The sequence below is a fragment of the Heloderma suspectum genome, chromosome 1 (genome assembly GCF_057233095.1).
Source record: "Heloderma suspectum isolate Gila_16-S chromosome 1, 16-S_ref, whole genome shotgun sequence".
In the NCBI taxonomy this organism is placed as follows: domain Eukaryota; kingdom Metazoa; phylum Chordata; class Lepidosauria; order Squamata; family Helodermatidae; genus Heloderma; species Heloderma suspectum.
The window spans coordinates 413737078-413756421 of NC_139458.1; the positions used below are offsets into that span (position 1 = coordinate 413737078).

At 42.9% G+C, this 19344-nt stretch overlaps 1 protein-coding gene across 1 annotated transcript in view; it reads right to left on the bottom strand.

Moving 5' to 3' along the window:
- Positions 1–11326, bottom strand: part of TTBK1 (tau tubulin kinase 1) — a 117033-nt gene extending 105707 nt beyond the window's left edge. Inside the window, exon 1 of the mRNA XM_084829025.1 lies at positions 11219–11326. Coding sequence (XP_084685151.1) covers positions 11219–11326 — 108 coding nt within the window. The remainder of the gene's footprint in view (positions 1–11218) is intronic.
- Between the last annotated feature and the right edge of the window lie 8018 nt (positions 11327–19344).

Here is a 19344-nt window from a genome sequence, read left to right on the forward strand (position 1 = left end):
GTCACGTCTCTAATTCGTCCTCCCGGGAGACAACATACCTGGCGAGTCCACGGGACTTCGCAACATACTTGGGTCTCGATCCCACGCAGCAAGGAGTCTCCCACTACTACCACTCTTCTCTTCTTGTTGTTGTAGGCCTGGGTTTCATCACCTCTGTTTGACTGACCTTCAGCCTCTTGCTCACTCTCATGTAGGTTCCCCTGTGATTCTTCCTCTGCAGGCTGTCCTCCAGTCTCATCCGCAAGTACCTGGAATCGGTTCCACAGCTCCACTGCTTCCACTGGTGCAGAGTGGCGTCTAGTTCTTCTTCTCCTGTCACCATTTTCCAAGGAGTATCCTCTACTCCATTTTTCTTCAACTCAGCAATTTACACTGCCTCATCTTGCTGTTGCTCTTCAAGCTTCTGGTCTTCCCTTTGCTGCTGTAGTTCCCTCATTCTGTCCAAGAACTCTTCGTGTTCTTATTCCCCGGAGGGTTGACAGTCGCCGCTCCAGTCCTCTTACTTTTTCTTCCAGCAGTGTGATCAACTTACACTTGTTGCAGGTGTAGGCCATATTGTTCTCAGGCAAGAAAACAAACATTGCACACACCTTGCAGGTCACCACCACTGGAGAGTCTTGTCCTTCCATAGCCTCTTTTCCCTTTTTGTGTCTAGCTTTGTGATTGTTCTAGACTAGCCTGTGCCTGCTCCTCTACTCAGTAGAGGTTAAAAACAGAGTCCCACTTGTGTGAAAGTGTGTGTTACAAGACAAATAAATGGAAAAAAGTTAGTTAAAAATAAAAAAATGAAAAAAAATGTTAGGGGCCTCCCCCTTGACCTCCCCTGCCGAACTCCCCCGGCCAACTCCTGTTTGCTCCCCCTGTTCACTCGCTCTGGTCACTCGCTCTCTGGGAGCTTGCTTGCTTCTGTAGTCCCTGGACCAGCTGGAGCAGCTTGCTCTGCTCTGCTCTGCTCAGCTGGGAGGCTTAGCTACAGTAAGAGCAGAACTGCGCCAGTATCTGGAAGCTGAAGCTTGTCAGTTTCAAACAAGATGATGACAATGTTTAGCATGAATATTAATGACCACAGTTAAATCTCTGATACCTTATTTGTGTATATTAAAAATATCAAGGACAGACCGCTTTCTAAAAATAGGTACAGACACAACTATAGGGGTTGAAGGATCGATGAAACATTGCAAAACATTGAGTGGATGGAGATTTAAGGAATATTGCCATAGACACATCATGGAGAGAAATCAATGAAGATGGAATGGAAGACAGCAGAAAAAGCTGACAGCATAAACTGCATGATCACTGCATGGTATATAGCACTGCTAAAAGTTATTGCTATAGAACAGCCATGGAAGGCCTGTAGCATTCTAAAACAAACAAACAACTATTTTAGAGCATATTCCTATAGATGTTTAGACATAACGAAGTCCTACAACTTCCAGCATTCCCCAACCCGCATGGCAGGCTGGGGAATGCTGGGAGTTGTGGCCTTTTTCTGTCTAAACATACATAGGATTGCACCCTTAACCTTAAAATCTTAGTCTGAAATTAAACTACAGCAACCACATGGCCCTGGGCTGTGAAGCTTGCTTCCTAATTACATGGCTTATTTTTCAATTGCCAAGCCAGGGGTATTTTACCAACACACACACACACACACAGAGAGAGAGAATGGGGCAGCTGCTTTGAGTTCTGTCACACAGCAGCTCCTCCTTGTGGCAAACAGCAGATGCCACAAACCAAACAGAAACAGACTGGACTTGCTTCCCATTTTCTTTCTGGGTGTTAGGAGCAGAGCACTTTCACACATTCTGTTTTGTTGGTGCGCACCTAAAAAAAAGCATCTAACTTGTATATCATAAATGGAACAAACAGACATTTGAAAACAAATGTATCGTGTAGGCACATTTGTCAGAAATCTGGGACTGAGCAGCAGTCCCTGCTAAGTATACACTTTGTGATAAATCCAAGTTTATGGCTGTGTAAAGGGTCACCTAAGACAGACTGGGATGGGTTGTTCTTCCTCTTGCTTACAGGCAACATGACAGAAAGGAGCAGCATACTCCGAAGACCAAACATGGGATTGTCATATCTGAAACTGCGCAAAAACATTAGTGTAACTTTAATAGAATCATAGAATAGTAGGGCTGGAAGGGGCCTACAAGGCCATCAAGTCCAACCCCCTGCTCAATGCAGGAATCCAATATATATATAATAATACCATATAATGTAATAATTTGAGTTTGTGACGGCACACAAAATATTTGTTGGGTGAAAAGCTACCACAGACTTGAAGCTGGAAACTGTTTTTCATTTGAGAGACTTAAAAAGCCAGAACAATGCATTTTCCAATGGTTTTTGAGGAAGCTTGCTCTAGATTCAGCAGCAAAAAATATTTTCTTTATTTAAAAAAAATGAAAATGTATGATATTCTCCATCCATCTTTTTAAAACAAAATTACCAGTCTCTACTGTCAGCAATCGGAACATCAAATACTTAGAAAGTGAATGGAAATTGAGCTGTCACCCTGTTAAATGAGAAGAACTAACATTTCTATTTGTCACAGTACTGACAGCCTGCAATATCTTGGGGAAAGCTTGACAGATGTATTAAGCTGATCTAAAAAATGTTGACCATTCCACTACTGGAACAGTGCCAAGTCCAAATATGAAAAGGTTATGGAGGTGTCCCACCCAGAGTCCATCCTGATGAGAAAAGCACATGCAGGGAAGTGCTTGGGGCCATGCCTCCAGCACTCCAGTTTGGGGGGATCAAGCATCCTGCTGAATTGCTTCTGACAATGTACAAGATGATCAAGCCCAGTCTGGTCTCTGCAGGTCCACGTTACGAAATGCTGGTGTAGTCCACATAAAATCATAGAACAGTAGGGTTGGAAGGGGCCTACAAGACCAAGCCCCTGCTCAATGCAGGAATCCAAGTCAGAGCATCCCTGACAGATGGCTGTCCAGCCTCGTCTTGAATGCCTCCAGTGTGGGAGAGCCCACTACCTCCCTAGGTAATTGGTTCCATTGTCGTATTGCCCTAACAGTCAGGAAGTTTTTCCTGATGTTCAGCCAGAATCTGGCTTCCTGTAACTTGAGCCCATTCTTCCGTGTCCTGCACTCTGGGATGATCGAGAAGAGGTCCTGGCCTTCCTCTCTGGGACAACCTTTCAAGTACTTGAAGATGGCTGGCTTCCAACACTGAACATGGAATCATACTAAAGGAAAAGGTGAACTAACCCAGGCCAGACAACTGCCAAGGGACCATGGATGTTAGAATAAAGGTCTGGGTCTTTGGGCTTGACATAAGCCTGACATTGAGAGCCAGTGTAGTTTAGTGCTCAGAGCATCAGACAAGGAGAACTGGATTCAAATACCTACTCAACCATGAAGCCACTGGGTGACCATGAGCCAGTCACTATCTCTTAGTGCATCTCACAGAGCAGATGTAAGAAAAACATCGGGGGGGGGGGGATAAAGAGAAAGAGCTTCTTGGAGGATGGGTGCGGAAAAAATGGGGTGGGAAAAGATCCCTTAGGAAATGTTCTTGCTGGTCTCCCAGTGACTAGCAAAGCAGAGGAGGGATTAAAGGTCCTAAAAGTGAGTGAGTGGGATGCCCTCACTACAGGATGTCAGTTGTCCACTGGGGCCCACTGAAGATCTCCTGTCCCAGGACTCAAAGTATGTGTGGCAAAGTACAGAGTCCCATCTCAAGATTGAACAGTACTATAGAGTACCAGCTTTTAAAGTTCCCAAATAGCCGCAGACTGCGTTCTCAAGGATGGTGGGGGCTCTGTTTAATGTTCAGAGAGAAAAATGCCAGGACTGTGTGAAAACCCTACTCCTGAATTCCAAGCAGGGTTGACCCACCTATGAAGCAGGGTGAGGCATCCTGCTCTCCCCCGCTCCTGTTGATGCCCTGCCTCCTCCACCAAGTGCTCTAAAGAACACCACCAGCCGCTCTCCCACTATAGCATTTGCCACAGGAGAGCATGGCTGGCAGGGCTCTCTGGAGCAGCCACCTGCACTCTGTGTTCCTCATTGAGAGCTGCATGGCCAGAAGAAGTGCAAATGTGGCAGCAATGACAAAGATGCAACGGCAGGGGGGAAGGGGCATGATGCAACGGTACATGTCCCTTCCTGCTTCAGGCAGCCAGAGAGCTTGCACCAGGGCTAATTCTACAGGTATGGGGAAAGGTTATAAAGACACACTCTCTGTGCATAGAGGTTACTTTAGTGTATATTAATGCACTGCCATTTTTTAAAATAACAGGCATGGGCTTGGCTGGAAGGTGATAGTGCTAGAATGGTGTGCTTAACGGAGGAGGTGTGTGGTTACCAGACCAAGAATGACAGGCTTAAACCCACTGGAGAGCATACAAAAATCTTGAGACAACCCTGTTTATTCAGCTCATTAACAAAATGTTTTGCAAATAGTATAACCAGTACTATTTCAGATAACTTTTTAAAAATTTCATTCTCTAAAAGAGGTTTATATTTTCTGTTTGGGCACACACCATCCTTTCAGCCCCAAATTGTACATCAAATTTCTTTTGAAACATTTTTGTGACATACTTCCTTTCCCTAAGGCTATCCTTCCCTTCTGGACTATCAATCATCAGTTCAAACAAAATCACCTGCTCAGCAACCATCTGGCACAATTGCTTCTTCTTCATTTTAATTATTTATTCCAGGCCACCCTGGACATTGGACATAACCAGGCCTGGCTCAAAAAACAAAACATTTGTCCAGAAATTTTAGGGATCACAGGCAGACCAACTATTGTCATCCTAACTAATGCCATCTTGAATTCAACTTAAAGAGCCAGTAATAAATGGGCCAAATTACATATTATATGCAAATACATGTGACTGTAGCCTGACAACTCTTCAAAAAGGAAAAGCTAAGTTGAGAACAGACACTTAACCCTTCCCCCATCCGCCACTGCTCCAATCCAAATTGCCCTACCCCCCCCACCCCCTTCCCCTTTAAGAACAAGCATGTATTTGAAATCCCATGGGAGGAAAATACCACTTGGAGGGTGATTTAGATCAGGGAATAAGTACCGACACACCCACCTGCCAATTCATATTGTCCTACCCAGAAGTATCTTCTTCAGAAGAAAGTTGCATGTGTTTGGGCTAAACTACATTTTACATAGATACCCAAGTTCTTATGATGTCAAGTCATCTGCTAGGATTCCAGGACATTTTTGGAGATTTCTCCCCAGGACAGCAGAACTGGTTTTCGTCTCATTTGTTGATTCTTGGCCAGGGAAGCAAGTGGCTTGGAAATGCAAACATTGTTATGAATTCACAGAGGTGTCCCAGAACTCCCTCTCAGAATAGCTACATAATGCCTTCTTCTCTCTCCTCCCCACTTCAAAACATTCAGTAAACTTAGCTCTGCCATGAAACCTTTGGCTTAACCCCTAGACCCAAATGCAATAGGGGCTTAGGGATAAATATGTGTAACTGCACTAGCACATCGTCTTTCCCATTTGCTTTGTTTTCTTCTACACTGAAACTCTCCTGCATCTTCCTGGTCACCTGGAGAGCCAGAATTCACATACACCTAAACTGAAAGTAGGACTGACTACTTAATGTGTAGACTCTGTGAATGGCCACTTACCCCTTCACCCATCCGCCACTGCTCCAATCCATAATGGCTTGGATCCAGAGATGTTGCAAACACTCAGCAGCACACCAAAAAAGGAGTACTTCTGACTAGGTTCCTAATATTCATGCACCAGATCTCTTAGCCATCCCACAAGTTACAGACACTCAGCAGCACACCAGTCTTGGGTATTGCAATAAGATTCCTATTTTAAATTATTTTAAGCGAAAAATCCAAAATGCATTTTGCTTATTAAATAAACACCTTATCATTAAGGAGCGTTAAGCAAGACTGTAAAACAGAGTTACACAATATCTTGTAGGCTCCTTCCAACCCTATGATTCTATGATTTGATTCTATGATTCTGTGTTCCTACATGTATTAATCAGGCCATACATGGGCAAGGCTGGACTAGCATTAGCTCTAGAGAACATTGTTTTATTTCTGAAGTATAGTCTTACATTAACCACCAGATCCATTGACCAGATGGAAGATGATGACAATACCCATTCACCCACAGTATACGGGCACAACTAAAAGCAGGCTTCAAGATGGAAATCGGAAACCACTATACAGGCACAACTAAAAGCAGGCTTCAAGACGGAAATCGGAAACCAGTATATGGGCACAACTAAGCAGAGGCTTCAAGATGGAAATCGGAAACCAGTGGGGAAATCAGCCAATCCTGAACTCCTCCCCTTCTGCTTACTCTGTTTTGGGGGCTGACCAATAAACAGCAACTTCATTTCCTCCAATTAAAATCCAAAGTTCAATAGAAACAGCAAAACATCTATTGTTTCCTGCATACTGGGGTAACTCACTTCCTTGATAAACTAGGAAGGGAATAGCAAGAGAGCTTAAGGGTGCAATCCTACGCATGTTTAGACAGAAAAAAGTTCTGCAACTCCCAGCATTCCCCTAAAGATGTGTAGGATCGCATCCTAAGTTTACACTGCAGAATATCCAGACAGTTTCATTCTCTCTTGTTCTACTAGGACATGGGTGGGAATCCCCAGCCAGCAAACTGAATAAGGATCGCTTTAGCAGGCAAACAAGGAAGTTGATTTTTAAAAGGGCTTATTAACAACACTACATTTGAAGAGTTGTTAGTATGAACTGGTATATGACACTTTGGACAGATCTCATGTCTAACTGACAAAACAAAAATCTATAATTCTGATACAGCGAGAGGCAACATGAACACAAGATGAAATTTAGAGACCCTTTGTCACATAAATTAGCTTCATTTTGCAATAAATATCTTTGCAATTAAGAGTAAAACCTGCACAAGACCTCTTTCATCTTTGAATACAAACACAAAAGATTTTCATGAAGAATTATAGCACTTAGAACAAACTAAGCACCATGCAGAGATTTTTTTTTTTAAAGACAAGACTCCTGAGACAACATGAGAAGGGTAAGGAGGGCAGAAAGGAAGATTAGAAAATGCAAAGATAACTTAGCATTGAGAAGGTGCTGTACCTTCATTCTGAAAAGCTAATGTCCTTTGAGTGTACTATTTGAAATAGCAACGAGATTATGTTTAGCATATTCAGCCTTTCCCTGCAAAAATAATATATTTCATTCAATTTGCCACTGGATGGATGAATGCAACAGAAGCTGGTCTTGCTGGCTGCATGCCAGGCACCTCAGAACATAGCAAGCATGAAAGCCACATTAGCAATTGACCTCCTCAGCTGCAGTTCACATATTCTGAAGCAACACAAACAGTGTGGAAGGAAAGCAAAAACAGGTACCAATTACCTTCCTGCAGACAAACCTAAAAAAAGTACCAGATAGCAGCGTCTGTCTGTCTGTCTCTCTAATTGCACAACAGGCATGCCTACCTGTCTGCTGCATTGGTTGCTATTAGGATTTCTGTTATACAGAAGTGGGACTGGACACAGTGCACCAAGCTAGGCCATGGCAGCAACATTACATCTGGGCCACTGTGATGTCATTATGCACTTCATCTATCTCACTGTCAGCTCTTCCAGCACATTTAAATTTGGTGAAATGCATTATGAATGCATAGTGAGGTGTTCTTTTTCCTGTTTCAAAGGGAGCAGCTACCTTGGTTATTTTCTCAAGTTGAACCAATTGTGAACATGTCCCCTTATTCTGGAATTGCTGGGAGGCGGGTGTCTATCAGCTCAGAGGGCAAGTGATGTGGCAAATTTCTAACCAGCTAAACATTACATGAATGAATGCAACCATAATAGACATGAATGAGCAATGAGGGCTACCAGGGATTACTTTTTCCTTCTTCCTTGAAGGCAGTTCAGGTCATTTCATCTTGCTATTGCATTTGCAGCCCTGTACTTTCTCTATCATGCCAGCAAGGTTATGCCCAAAATCCTACAAGCTAGGCTTCAGCAGTATGTGAACCGAGAACTACCGGAAGTACAAGCTGAGTTTCAAAGAGGCAGAGGAACTAGAGATCAAATCGCCAACATTCGCTGGATCATGGAGAAAGCAAGAGAATTCCAGAAAAACGTCTATTTCGGCTTCATTGACTACGCTAAAGCCTTTGATTGTGTGGATCACAACAAACTCTGGCAAATTCTTAAAGAGATGGGAGTACCAGACCACCTTACCTGTCTCCTGAGAACGAGGGTCAAGAAGCAACAGTAAGAACCGATGGAATAACTGATTGGTTCAAAATTGGGAAAGGAGTACGACAAGGCTATATATTGTCGCCCTGCTTATTTAACTTATATGCAGAGCCCATCATGAGAAACGCCAGGTTGGATGAATCACAGGTCGGAATTAAGATTGCCAGGAGAATTGTCAACAACCTCAGATACGCAGACGATACCACCCTAATGGCAGAAAGCGAAGAGGATCTCAAGAGCCTCTTGTCGAGGGTGAAAGTGGAGAGTGCAAAAGCTGGTTTGAAACTCAACATTAAAAAAACGAAGATCATGGCATCTGGCCCCATCACTTCCTGGCATATAGAAGGGGAAGAAATGGAAGCAGTGACAGATTTTATTTTCTTGGGCTCCAAGATCACCACAGACAGTGACTGTAGCCATGAAATTAAAAGACGCTTGCTCCTGGGGAGGAAAGCTATGGCAAACCTAGACAGCATAGTAAGAAGCAGAGACATCACCTTGCTGACAAAGGTTCGTATAATCAAAGCTATGGTTTTCCCAGTAGCAACGTATGGCGATGAGAGTGGACTATAAGGAAGGCTGAGCACTGAGGAATTGATGCTTTCGAACTGTGATGCTGGAGAAGACTCTTACAAGTGCCCTGGACTGCAAGGAGGTCAAATCAGTCCATCCTAAAGGAAATCAACCCTGACTGCTCATTGGAAGGACAGCTACTGAAGCTGAAACTCAAATATTTTGGCCACCTAATGCGAAGAGAAAAATCCCTGGAAAAGACCCTGATGCTGGGAAAGATTGAAGGCAAAAGGAGAAGGGGACGGCAGAGGATGAGATGGCTAGATAGCATCACCGATGCAATGAATATGAACTTGAGCACACTCGGGAGAGAGCGGAGGACAGGAAGGCCTGGCGTGCTATGGTCCATGGGGTCACGAAGAGTCGGACACAACTTAATGACTGAACAACAACAACAACAACAACACCTTCTCTATGCACAGCATCCAGCCTACCATTATGCATTGGTATTGGCAGTCTTCAGCAAGACAGATTACTTACGTAAAATGGTTCAGAGAAACAAAAGAGGTAGGAAGATCTTTTCCTCAGAGTCAAATTTTCCTGACAGAATTGGAAGGCAGGTGCATGGCACTTCATACAGCTTTAACATGCACCCATCATTCTACAAGCAACGTTATAAAGACACAGGACATAGGAGCTTCTACTCATAAGAAACTGTCATTTTGGATAGTTACATAATTAGTGAATTAGTGACTAATTAGTGAAAGTTATTGTGATGTCACAAGTGTATATATATTATGAACCTGTGGTTATACATGTGTATTAATGTTATGCCTCTGTGTTTATGGTAAGTACATCTAGAGTGAGAGTGGGATGAGTGACAGGAGGTGTGGTGTATTTGCATATGTGAGATGATTGGCTGAGTGGATGGGGGGGTGAAAAGGTGAGTGCTATATAAATAGGGAGCTGTGCTTGTGGAGTTCAGATAGGGAAACCAATAGAGAAAGGGCTTGGGAAAAGAGAGAGATAGGGTTTGGATAGGGTCTGTGAAGAGACTGTGAAAAGAGCGAGCGACTAGAACTTGCGTGTACAGGACTAAAGTGGTAATTAAGTGTGCATGCGTGTGAGAAGGGAGATATGTATAAGCTTTTAAAGTTACTTATTTACTGTTTAACATCTTAATGCTCTAATTAATAAAGTGTTTTATAAAATCCTACACCTTCAGCTCATGGCTACATAAGGGTAAAGGAGAGAATAATACAGGTTAGAAAAGAAGCGAGTGTGTCCTCACATCTCACAAAGTAAAGGGGTTGGACCTGAGGTAAAGGTCCTGGTGGCAGCATTACTGCATGTGGGAGAAGACCTTATTGAAAAGGTATTCTCACTGTGAAATAGGAAGGAATGCCACAGTAATGACTACTCTTTTCCCCATATATTAACAGTGAACTCATTCTCTAAGTGTGGATCTTTATGCAACCAAAGTGGCAACATCCATGTACAAGAGGGAGGAAAGAAAGCAACAGGCGAAGGGAAACTATCTGCATAAATAGATTAAAAATATTTCGAAGATAACTCCTATGGGGTGGAGGAAACTCAAAAGCAGCTCCACAAGGACTGACCGTGCTCAGTGCAATGCAATACTGACCAACCGTTGTGAGGGAAGCAGAAAAACGGGGTGGGGTTGGAATGGAGTATCCTGAAAGGGGCATGGCTGGCTGGAACTGCGAACAATAGCATCCACACTACAACATTTTGTTGCAGGCCCACTCGTAAAATAAACAATTACTTAAGAATTTTGCCAGCAACCATCAGGCTGCAGCTGCAGTTGTAGTCCCACAGCAGAGATATAAATATCTAGAGATTAAATAGGAAAGAGTTCCTGGGTTTTGGAGCAGCCACCTAGAATCCATCTCCACATGGGCTCATTGTACTGATCTTTCACTCTGATGGCATTATTAACAAGGTATATACACTGTCAGTATAAAAGAGCATGATGAGACAAAATGGAGGACATAGTTTCTTAGGTACGTTGCACCCCAGGCAATTAAAGACTTTGTAAGTAAAAACATCTGCACCCTGAAATCTGTCTAAAAGACAACAGGGGACACGTGCGGATGGCTGGAGCAGTGGTGTGATGCACTCCAGCTGATTTATCCTCCCACCCTTACATCCACAACAGGAGGGGAAGGGGGTCACCATATCCCATGCTAGCTGAAGCTTAACATTCAGAGTTGGCATCACACATAGCATGTTACAATGAAGACAATGGCTTGTGGTGGTGTTGTCCGTAGTGCCTTATTAAAAACGTAACTGAAACCAGACATTCACATGCTCCCAGAAGCATGAGAGCAGCAATTCACTTGGAGCAGTTTTCAGAATATTGAAGTGCCCAGGTAAAAAGGGGCAATTGGAGTATATGGCATCCAGCAAGGTTAGAAGGGGTGGGGTGGGAGGTTGGAGAGAGAGGTACATACTCACCACTTTCCAGCGATCCTTCACCACGTAGTTGGCCGGCAGAATGTCGACCTGTTCCCCTCCCCCACTCATGTTTGGTTCGTCCTTGATAGCAGCTGCTAGGCACTGCATTTGCCAGCCAGAGAATATTTTAGTGGCAGCTCCCAATTTAAATGAGCCATTTATCTAGGAAGAAGAGAAAAAACACACACACAAAAGGGGAGGGGAAAAACACAAAAGAATTAATGCAGGTCATCACAGGCAGATCATGCTGGTGAAACACACCCAATGTAGACCCAGCAAGGGAGAGCAGCACTAGGACCTAGCACCTCGGAGTTGAGCGCAGCTCGCAAGACACCTTGCTGGCCCAAGCAATTGCCCTCTTCACCACAACCTCAGCTCCATCATCATGCACAAAATTAGCAGAAGCAACCATGCTGTGTGTCAGCAGCACAAACTCAAAAGTAGTGATAAATTGCTGGCTTACACCATGCGGGAGGTTTCGGTGCTAGGTGGGGAGGGGGCAGTCTGAAAGCCAGCAACTCAAAGTCAGGCCGAAGCCAACTGCTTGGATATTGCGTGAGTACCAGAGTGGTGAGACCAAAACAGCAACAACCCAGGAGCCAGGACTATACCAAGAACATAAATTATCTTGCCAAATTAACCGGATGACTTTCTCTTCGAATAGCCACCTTCAACACTCGGCTCACCAAGGCTTGCCAGGCACCACACACAGCAAGCATCCAGAGTGCTTTGCTGAGTGCCAAGATTAAAACAGCTACTTCCATGAGACAGCCAAGCAGAAAATGGAAGATATTTAGAAGGGTTTCAGCCATCAGTATGTCAGCCCTCTTGGGAATAACTGGCCCGCTCAACAATTACATTTAGTACAGAAATATGTTTTAAGCTTGACCCTCACCATGCTTACTCAGAAGTAAGTCACCTTGATTTCAGTGGGGCTTACATCCAAGGATGCATGCTTAAGATTACCTCCTTTGTTCCTGGTACCTTTCCTCATGTCTGGAGTAATGGCCTCTCATTGTCCACCTAGATTTTTATTCCAGCCCATCACCAAAGGATCAGGCAGGTCACAATAATTTTCCTGCCAAAGAACCCATGAACCCCAATAACTTTTCTTTTGATTTACTTTTGAATGCCTATTTAGTTCAGAGTGTTGGAATAAATCAGTGCTTATTCTTTTTCATTAGTTATTTGTTTGTTTCCTCAGCTAGGTTATTTTATGATCTTGTTGCCACTTTTTATTAAGTGGGAGGAAGGGATTGTTTGAACAATACATTTCCGTAGTATTTTTGCCTTCCTTTCATATTATATGTATCTTGCTTCGCAGCTGCCTTGGGATGCAAAACCAGGCACAAATGCTGCATTTTCTACTTTCAAAACTGATGTGAGTTTAATCACGTAACAAATCTGAAAAACTGAAGGTCCACAAGAGAGATTTACTCCAATACATTCCCTGTAATAAAGCAGGGAACAGTTTAAGACTATACCATATAACTGCCCACATTCAAGAATGTTGTGGGTATATTTATTTACACTGAGAAAATGAAAGTTAAAACTACATGTGCAAAAGAATAATTGTAACTACGCTCCTCTGACTCATGAGATCTTTAACACTGATCGTATCTTGCACAGACTTGACCCCAAGCCAGGAACTGCTTCAGCAACACTGAAATGATAATGGGAGAAACATTTGGAAGAATAATTATTTGCTTTCAAGTATTTTCTTCTATTTAAATGATTAATTTATGTATTTGATGTGTACTCTGCCTTTCTACCAAGAAAATGGCACTCAAGGCAACTTACATTAATAGATAAATCGTGATCAATAAAACAAATACATTTAAAAACAATCCTCCATCCAGAAATCTGTGTGTGCTCTAACATGTCTGCAGATCCATTCTGCATATGGAATTCCCAATTCAATTAAACAGAGATCTTCAGTCTGTCCACACATTTCTTTGCATGTTCAGATTTGGCCCCTCTATTGAAATTAATAGGAAAGCTCTTAATAGCAGTGTTAGAGGTGCACACAGATCCTGCTCCCATAAATGATTGAGGGGGCAGGCTGTAATTCAGCAAGCAAGCGCTAGGAGCTCAAACAAAGCTTTCCTGTTGCTGGCTATGTATATGGCTATGTACTCATTTATCCCTGCCTTCTAGGTCTGAACAATGGAACCTTGTCATCCACACAGTTTTAATACATAATAATGTTTAAACATTGATTCTCATCTAGAACGCTTTTTTATGTAGTTGTTATGTTTTTATTGTATTTCAATGTCTTGTGTTAACAAATTCTAACTGCCTCTGTGAGTCTCCTTGAGTGCCATTTTTTGGTAGAAAGGCGGGGTACACATCAAATAAATAAATGGAACCCTTGGAATGGGCTTTACTGTAATAAAGTAGCACAGGATCTGCCTACAGAACCTTATGCAAGCAAACTACCTCAAGGAGTGACGGTTCCTCATTCAAAAACATTTTCTGAATTGCCAACGAAGCTTGTGAGCAACTAAACGAAGATGGGCTATGTTTTCTTTAACTGGAGCACTGTGGACATGTGCTCTGTTTATGTCTCTTTTAAGCCTTCAGAATTTTTACTTGTCTAGTATGGGCTCTTTGATGATCTTCTGAATGGGATTGGAGGGTAGGCATTAATCCTGAAAAAGATGCTGGCTATTAATAGTGACGAGCACACCCCAACCAGCCCTGCAGCTGCGCAGCTCCCCACACAAGCTCTCTTGAACTACATGGCAGGTTGTGTAGCAGCCATAGATTGCTCTGAGGATCTGTGAGCTCCGAATAATTTACTCTTTATAAGGCAAAATTATATTACGTAAAATTGCCTTTTTTCCTCATTAGGTATAATCATTGGGCACAGTCACTTGCAAAAACCAGATCCGATCTTCAATGAGCTGATATTAAATGAGCTCATTAAAGTCAGACTTGGCCATAAGTATTCATGCTTCAGTAATCTCCAGATTGGACTATAACATGTTCAACATGGGGTTGCCCATAAAAGCTGGTGCAAATTAAGGCTGGGCCAAACATTTGAACTGCCGGTCTCTGGGGGAAGGATCAGGGGGCAAATGTACCTCCCCTGTTTTGTATTTTATGGCTGACTGGAGTTCCTGAGCTTCAATCAGCTGGTAGCCACCATCTCCCCGCACCCCAACCTCCCAGGATGCCCCCTGGAATGGGCATTTGGGGGTAGGTGGTAGATGGCAGCTGCCAACTGAATGGAGTGAAAACTCCAGTAAGTTTCCCCTAGAAGTCCCCCCCCCTTTTGAAAACTGCAAATGGTGGTGAAAAATGGAGGAGGGAATTTTGGCCCAACCCTATGCAAAACATTCCCTTTGGACTGTTGGCAGGGGCTGGTTGTTCGGAGCATATTACTCCAGTACTATTTTAATTTAATCTACACTGGTTACCTGTTTGTTTCAGTCAAAAGCTGTTTTTTTTCTTAAAGCTCTAAATGGCTTGGGACCTAGGTATCTTAAGAACTACCTCCTCCTGTATGTACATTCTTGTGTATTCTGCTCAGCATCTGAAGCCCTGCTCAAAGTGAAGCCGCTGACTGAAGTATGGCAAGGGGTCACTAGGAGCATGACTTTCTCAGTTGTGGCACTAACTCTATGGAATGTCCTCCCCAGAGAGGCCCTCTTGGTGCCAACACTGGGTGCCTTCAGGTGCCAGGCAAAAACCTGGCTTTTCAAACAGGCCGTTGGAATTAGCAATTTTTTTCCCTTGCTGCTTTCCTGCTTCTGTAATAGCAGTTTCCCCCCTCTTTTTAATCTTTTAAAAAATTTTGCTGGGGTTATCACATTTTTGTTTCGCTGCTGTTTGATTCAGTTTAATGTTTGTACTTTGCTGCTTATTTTTTAATTATTTTGTTTGCTCCATTTGGAAGATGGAGGAAGAGATACATTTTTAAAATAATGGAAAAGGATCTTAACATGTGGTTTGTTTCGGGGATTATCAACCTCAGATATATGTGAAGTCAACAAAGTTACATTCAAATTTGCTTCCCATTAATGAAAAGGGCAAGTAGTATAAAATCAGTTAATAAGAAACTGATCATGAAGCTGTAATTTGTTGGCTTTGATGTCTGTTTTATTTCATTTTATGCCCTGACTTTATGGCCACATAGCCAACCAGTCAGGATAATCGGCTGCCACAAGTGCAGCACACACAAGCTGCATGAGAAAACCCACACAACCTGTTGCATACACACACACACATGCGCGCACACACACACACACACACACATACACCAGGTCTGTGTTTATGGCAACCAGGTTACAGAAGCACTTTGCTATAAGCACCTTCAAGCTATTCAGGAACATGAGCACAAGCTGAAAAAGAAGCCATTAAAGTATCTATGTAAATTGGCCCTAACAATGAGGGGGAATAACCCTCTTTCTTTGGATTGTTCAAACTTGAGAAATAACATCCAGCAAGTACCAACACCACCCTTGAATCTTCTAGTAAACTGGAGTATCAGTATCAGGTTCTGGGGGCTAATTGGGCCCTTTGGAGTCTCCAACACAGCCTCCAGCGTCCTTACAGGACTCCAAATGGTTCCGTTATTTTCAGGACCTGTAAGCCAATTCCCTTAATAGGTTAAAGATGCTGACTTCTCAGTGGCTGCTACTGCATGGCACAGGACCAGCTCTTCCACAATTTCTGTTATATTTGCAGTTCAGAACAGGAAGAACTGAGGCCAGTGTATGTTGTGTGAAGTCAAGATAATCCTGTGTCCACAACAGAGCTCCTAGATTCATCCCTTGTACCCCATTCTTTGTAGTTTTCTTCTCCTTGTTCTTATCATTCCCTATACTACTTTTTGTGCATTCTTCTAAAAATCCCAGCCAGCCATGTCAAACAGTAGGCTTGGGTGCTTACTCACCCAGCTTACCATTTCAAGCACCCCAGCACCCATCTGCCATTTCAAGTGCTAAGCTTGCAAACTGAACAGTCTTTCTTGCATTCAGGAAGACAAGCAGGCAAACATTGGGAAGAGAACTTGGACAATGGGTGTTTTTAAAAAAACCCTCTCTCTCTCTCTCCTCCCTGCCTTGCCAAATGTCCTTGTCTGGCATATATTTTAATAAGTTAAATACTGTCAAGTGGATGTTTGGCAGTGGGAGCTGGATTTTAAGGAACTGATGTTCATCAAATTGAGGAAGAATTAACCTTTTGGGTAAAACATTATGGGTGTGGCCCCTGGTATCTGCTGGGTGGAGAATTTAGCCCTCCACCTCATTTGAGTTTTATACCATTGTCCTAGCTCATAGTCCAGGAAAGCATCAGCATAATTTTAGCTTTCCCACTTGAGCGCAGCTTCTTTGGCTGGTGTGAGTATCTGAACTGAAGTGATCCTCAAAGTATTTCTCTACCTGGCATCAATTCATAAATTACAACCAGCCAGACCTAGACAACAGCGCTTATGTTGGTACAGTTACTTTGCTTTTCAGTTATCCTTGCAAGAAAGCTAACACCATTGCTATCTATCAATAGCCGTTGCCTCTTTGTGAACTAAGTTTGAAAACCGTACACAGTAGAAATAATTAGCTTAAAAACAGGCAATTGGCTAGAACAGGCAGCAGGGAAGAAGCTCAGATTAAAAAGCTCTAGGAGAGAATTATTTTCAGTACAGCACTCAGCTGATGTCTCCCCACATGGGGGACAGATAAACAAATACAGGTTACAACCCTGTATTAAATAATTAGTAGGGCACTCTCTCAAGTCACAGTATAATGCAGATCAGTTGAGAAACACTGCATAGACCACCTAATTATACAATTGGAGCAATTAAGAAGGCTTTTTATGTGGTACATTGTTTTCTCCATTACAGCTTTAGCAATTTTGCAAGATCTTAGCTATGATAGAATAAAAAGCATTAAATATGGGATCTGTGGTGCCCAACAGCCCTTTCCTATGTTAATTCTCTTTCCGTGTTCAAGTTTGCTGCAGCCAAAATGTAAAAAGTAACATCCAAAATCTCTTCAGAATGCTCCATTGTCTCCATTCAGCAGAACAAAGCTATGGAAGTCTGGCTCTCACCATCTTACTAAAGGTCCTGGGAAACACTTAAGTGTTTTATGCTCAATGCTGAAGAACTGCAATTTCCCAGTTTATTTCAGGATACATCCTCACCTCGGGAAGCCTATGAATTAGAACAAGCAATGTTTATTCATGTAGTTGGAAACCACAACCACCCCCACCAATTCAATTACCATACCAGTATTTGCCCACCCAAAATAAAGACCTTATTTAAGCTTATGTATTTAAACTTATTTGAGTTAAAGAGAGGTTTTCAAAGAGCTCAAGAGCAAACACAAACCTGATCCAACTATCTGTACAGCAGAATGAGAACCCCCGACACGCTGAATGGATTTTGAGAGTATTCATTCCCTCTCAAAATCAGAAGGGGACAAAGAGCAGAAAGCTGCAAGGAAAATTTAAGCCAAGGCTCTCACTTTTGCCTATCTCTCTAAACTACAGAGAGATGCTTTCTGTGCTTGGACAAAGTACAAAGGAAGAAAACAGTAGAGGAACGAAACTGGAAGCAAAAGCCAAATGATTTGTGAGCTGTAAGGGAAAAAAAGACCTGACTACTGTTTCTGTAGAGGAGGAATCAACATACAGTGGGTCAGACCCCAACCAAAACAGCTTATGACAACAGGAGTAATTACTGCATTTGAATGCTGCCCTTTATCTGTACATGACGTTAGCATGTTTTCCTCCTCAAACCCCCATATAAGATAGGCTGAGTGTGTGCCACATGGCCAGGTCTCCCTAATCCAAGACCAGCATCCTAGCTAGTACACCACATGGGCTTTCGGTGTGTATTACAGGTAAGGTAAAAAAAAAAAAAAAAGGTAAAGGTGTCCCCAACCAGTCGTGTCCGACTCTAGGGTGTGGTGCTCATCTCCATTTCTAAGCCGAAGAGCCAGCGCTGTCCGAAGATGCTTCCGTGGTCATGTAGCCGGCATGACTGAACACCGAGGTGCACGGAACACTGTTACCTTTCCCGCCGAGGCGGTACCTATTTATCTACTTGCAATTTCTTGCTTTCGAACTGCTAGGTTGGCAGGAGCTGGGACTGAAGACGGGAGCTCACTCCGTCACGCGGCACTCGGGTCTCGAACTGCTGTCCTGCCGACCTTCCAGTCTGCAGTTCAGCATCTTAACCACTACATCCAGACATTCCCAATTTGGCATTAACCCAGCTCCCTCACTCTCTCCATCCTCACTACTATTTTTTTCCGAACAAAAGAAATCAGCAGACTTGTGCAGTATTTTAAAGAGTCTCGAAGGCAAATGTAATAAGTATGGTACAATAGTAAAGCAGGCAGCAAAAAGTTTAATACTGATAAAGTGTTTTAAACCTTAGCTTTAAATTCTGCAACAGCAGAAATAACCAACTGAGTGATTTTATGCTACGAAAGCAGAGGGACAGCAGCAAGCTAAGACTAAACCCTTGTTTCAATCTTTATCTTCAAGTATTTATTTCTCTAGTGGCAAGATCTTGGTTAGGAATAGCTGCAGTCTCCACCTCTGCTGCTTGGCCTCGTCTCCTCCAGGACATGTGCTTCTCATTAGATTAGACCTCAGGAAAGGATCCCCCTTAAAAATTATTTACTGACAGTTCATAGGCTTCAGGCTCTCGGAAAACGAAATGTAAGGATAACAGATCTGGGGAATGCTCTTAGCCCCTAGAAAACTGGAAATCAACATCATCACATGCCATAGCAGACACTCTCTTCAAATGGATCTGCTCTTAGATGTGTACAAAGATGCATTGGGAAATATTGCTTTTTGCCATCTTCCCAATCTAACTATGTTATTTTTGGGGTGTGATGAATCCCTGGTGTGCCTCAGAAATGCTGTCCAGAGATGCCTATGGCTACATAGACTGCTTTGAGACTCGCACTAAACAGAGCAAAGAGGTTTTGGTGACATGCTTGCTTTCCCCCAAACTGCACTCATTGGGCGCTTTCACACAAAGAGCTGTATCTAATTTTAGTCTAAATTAAGTCCCATTAATTTTGATGGATCTATTCTAAGTAGGGCTAATATTAGATACAACCCAAGCCTTTTTACTGTGCAATCGCTCTAACTCATTCACA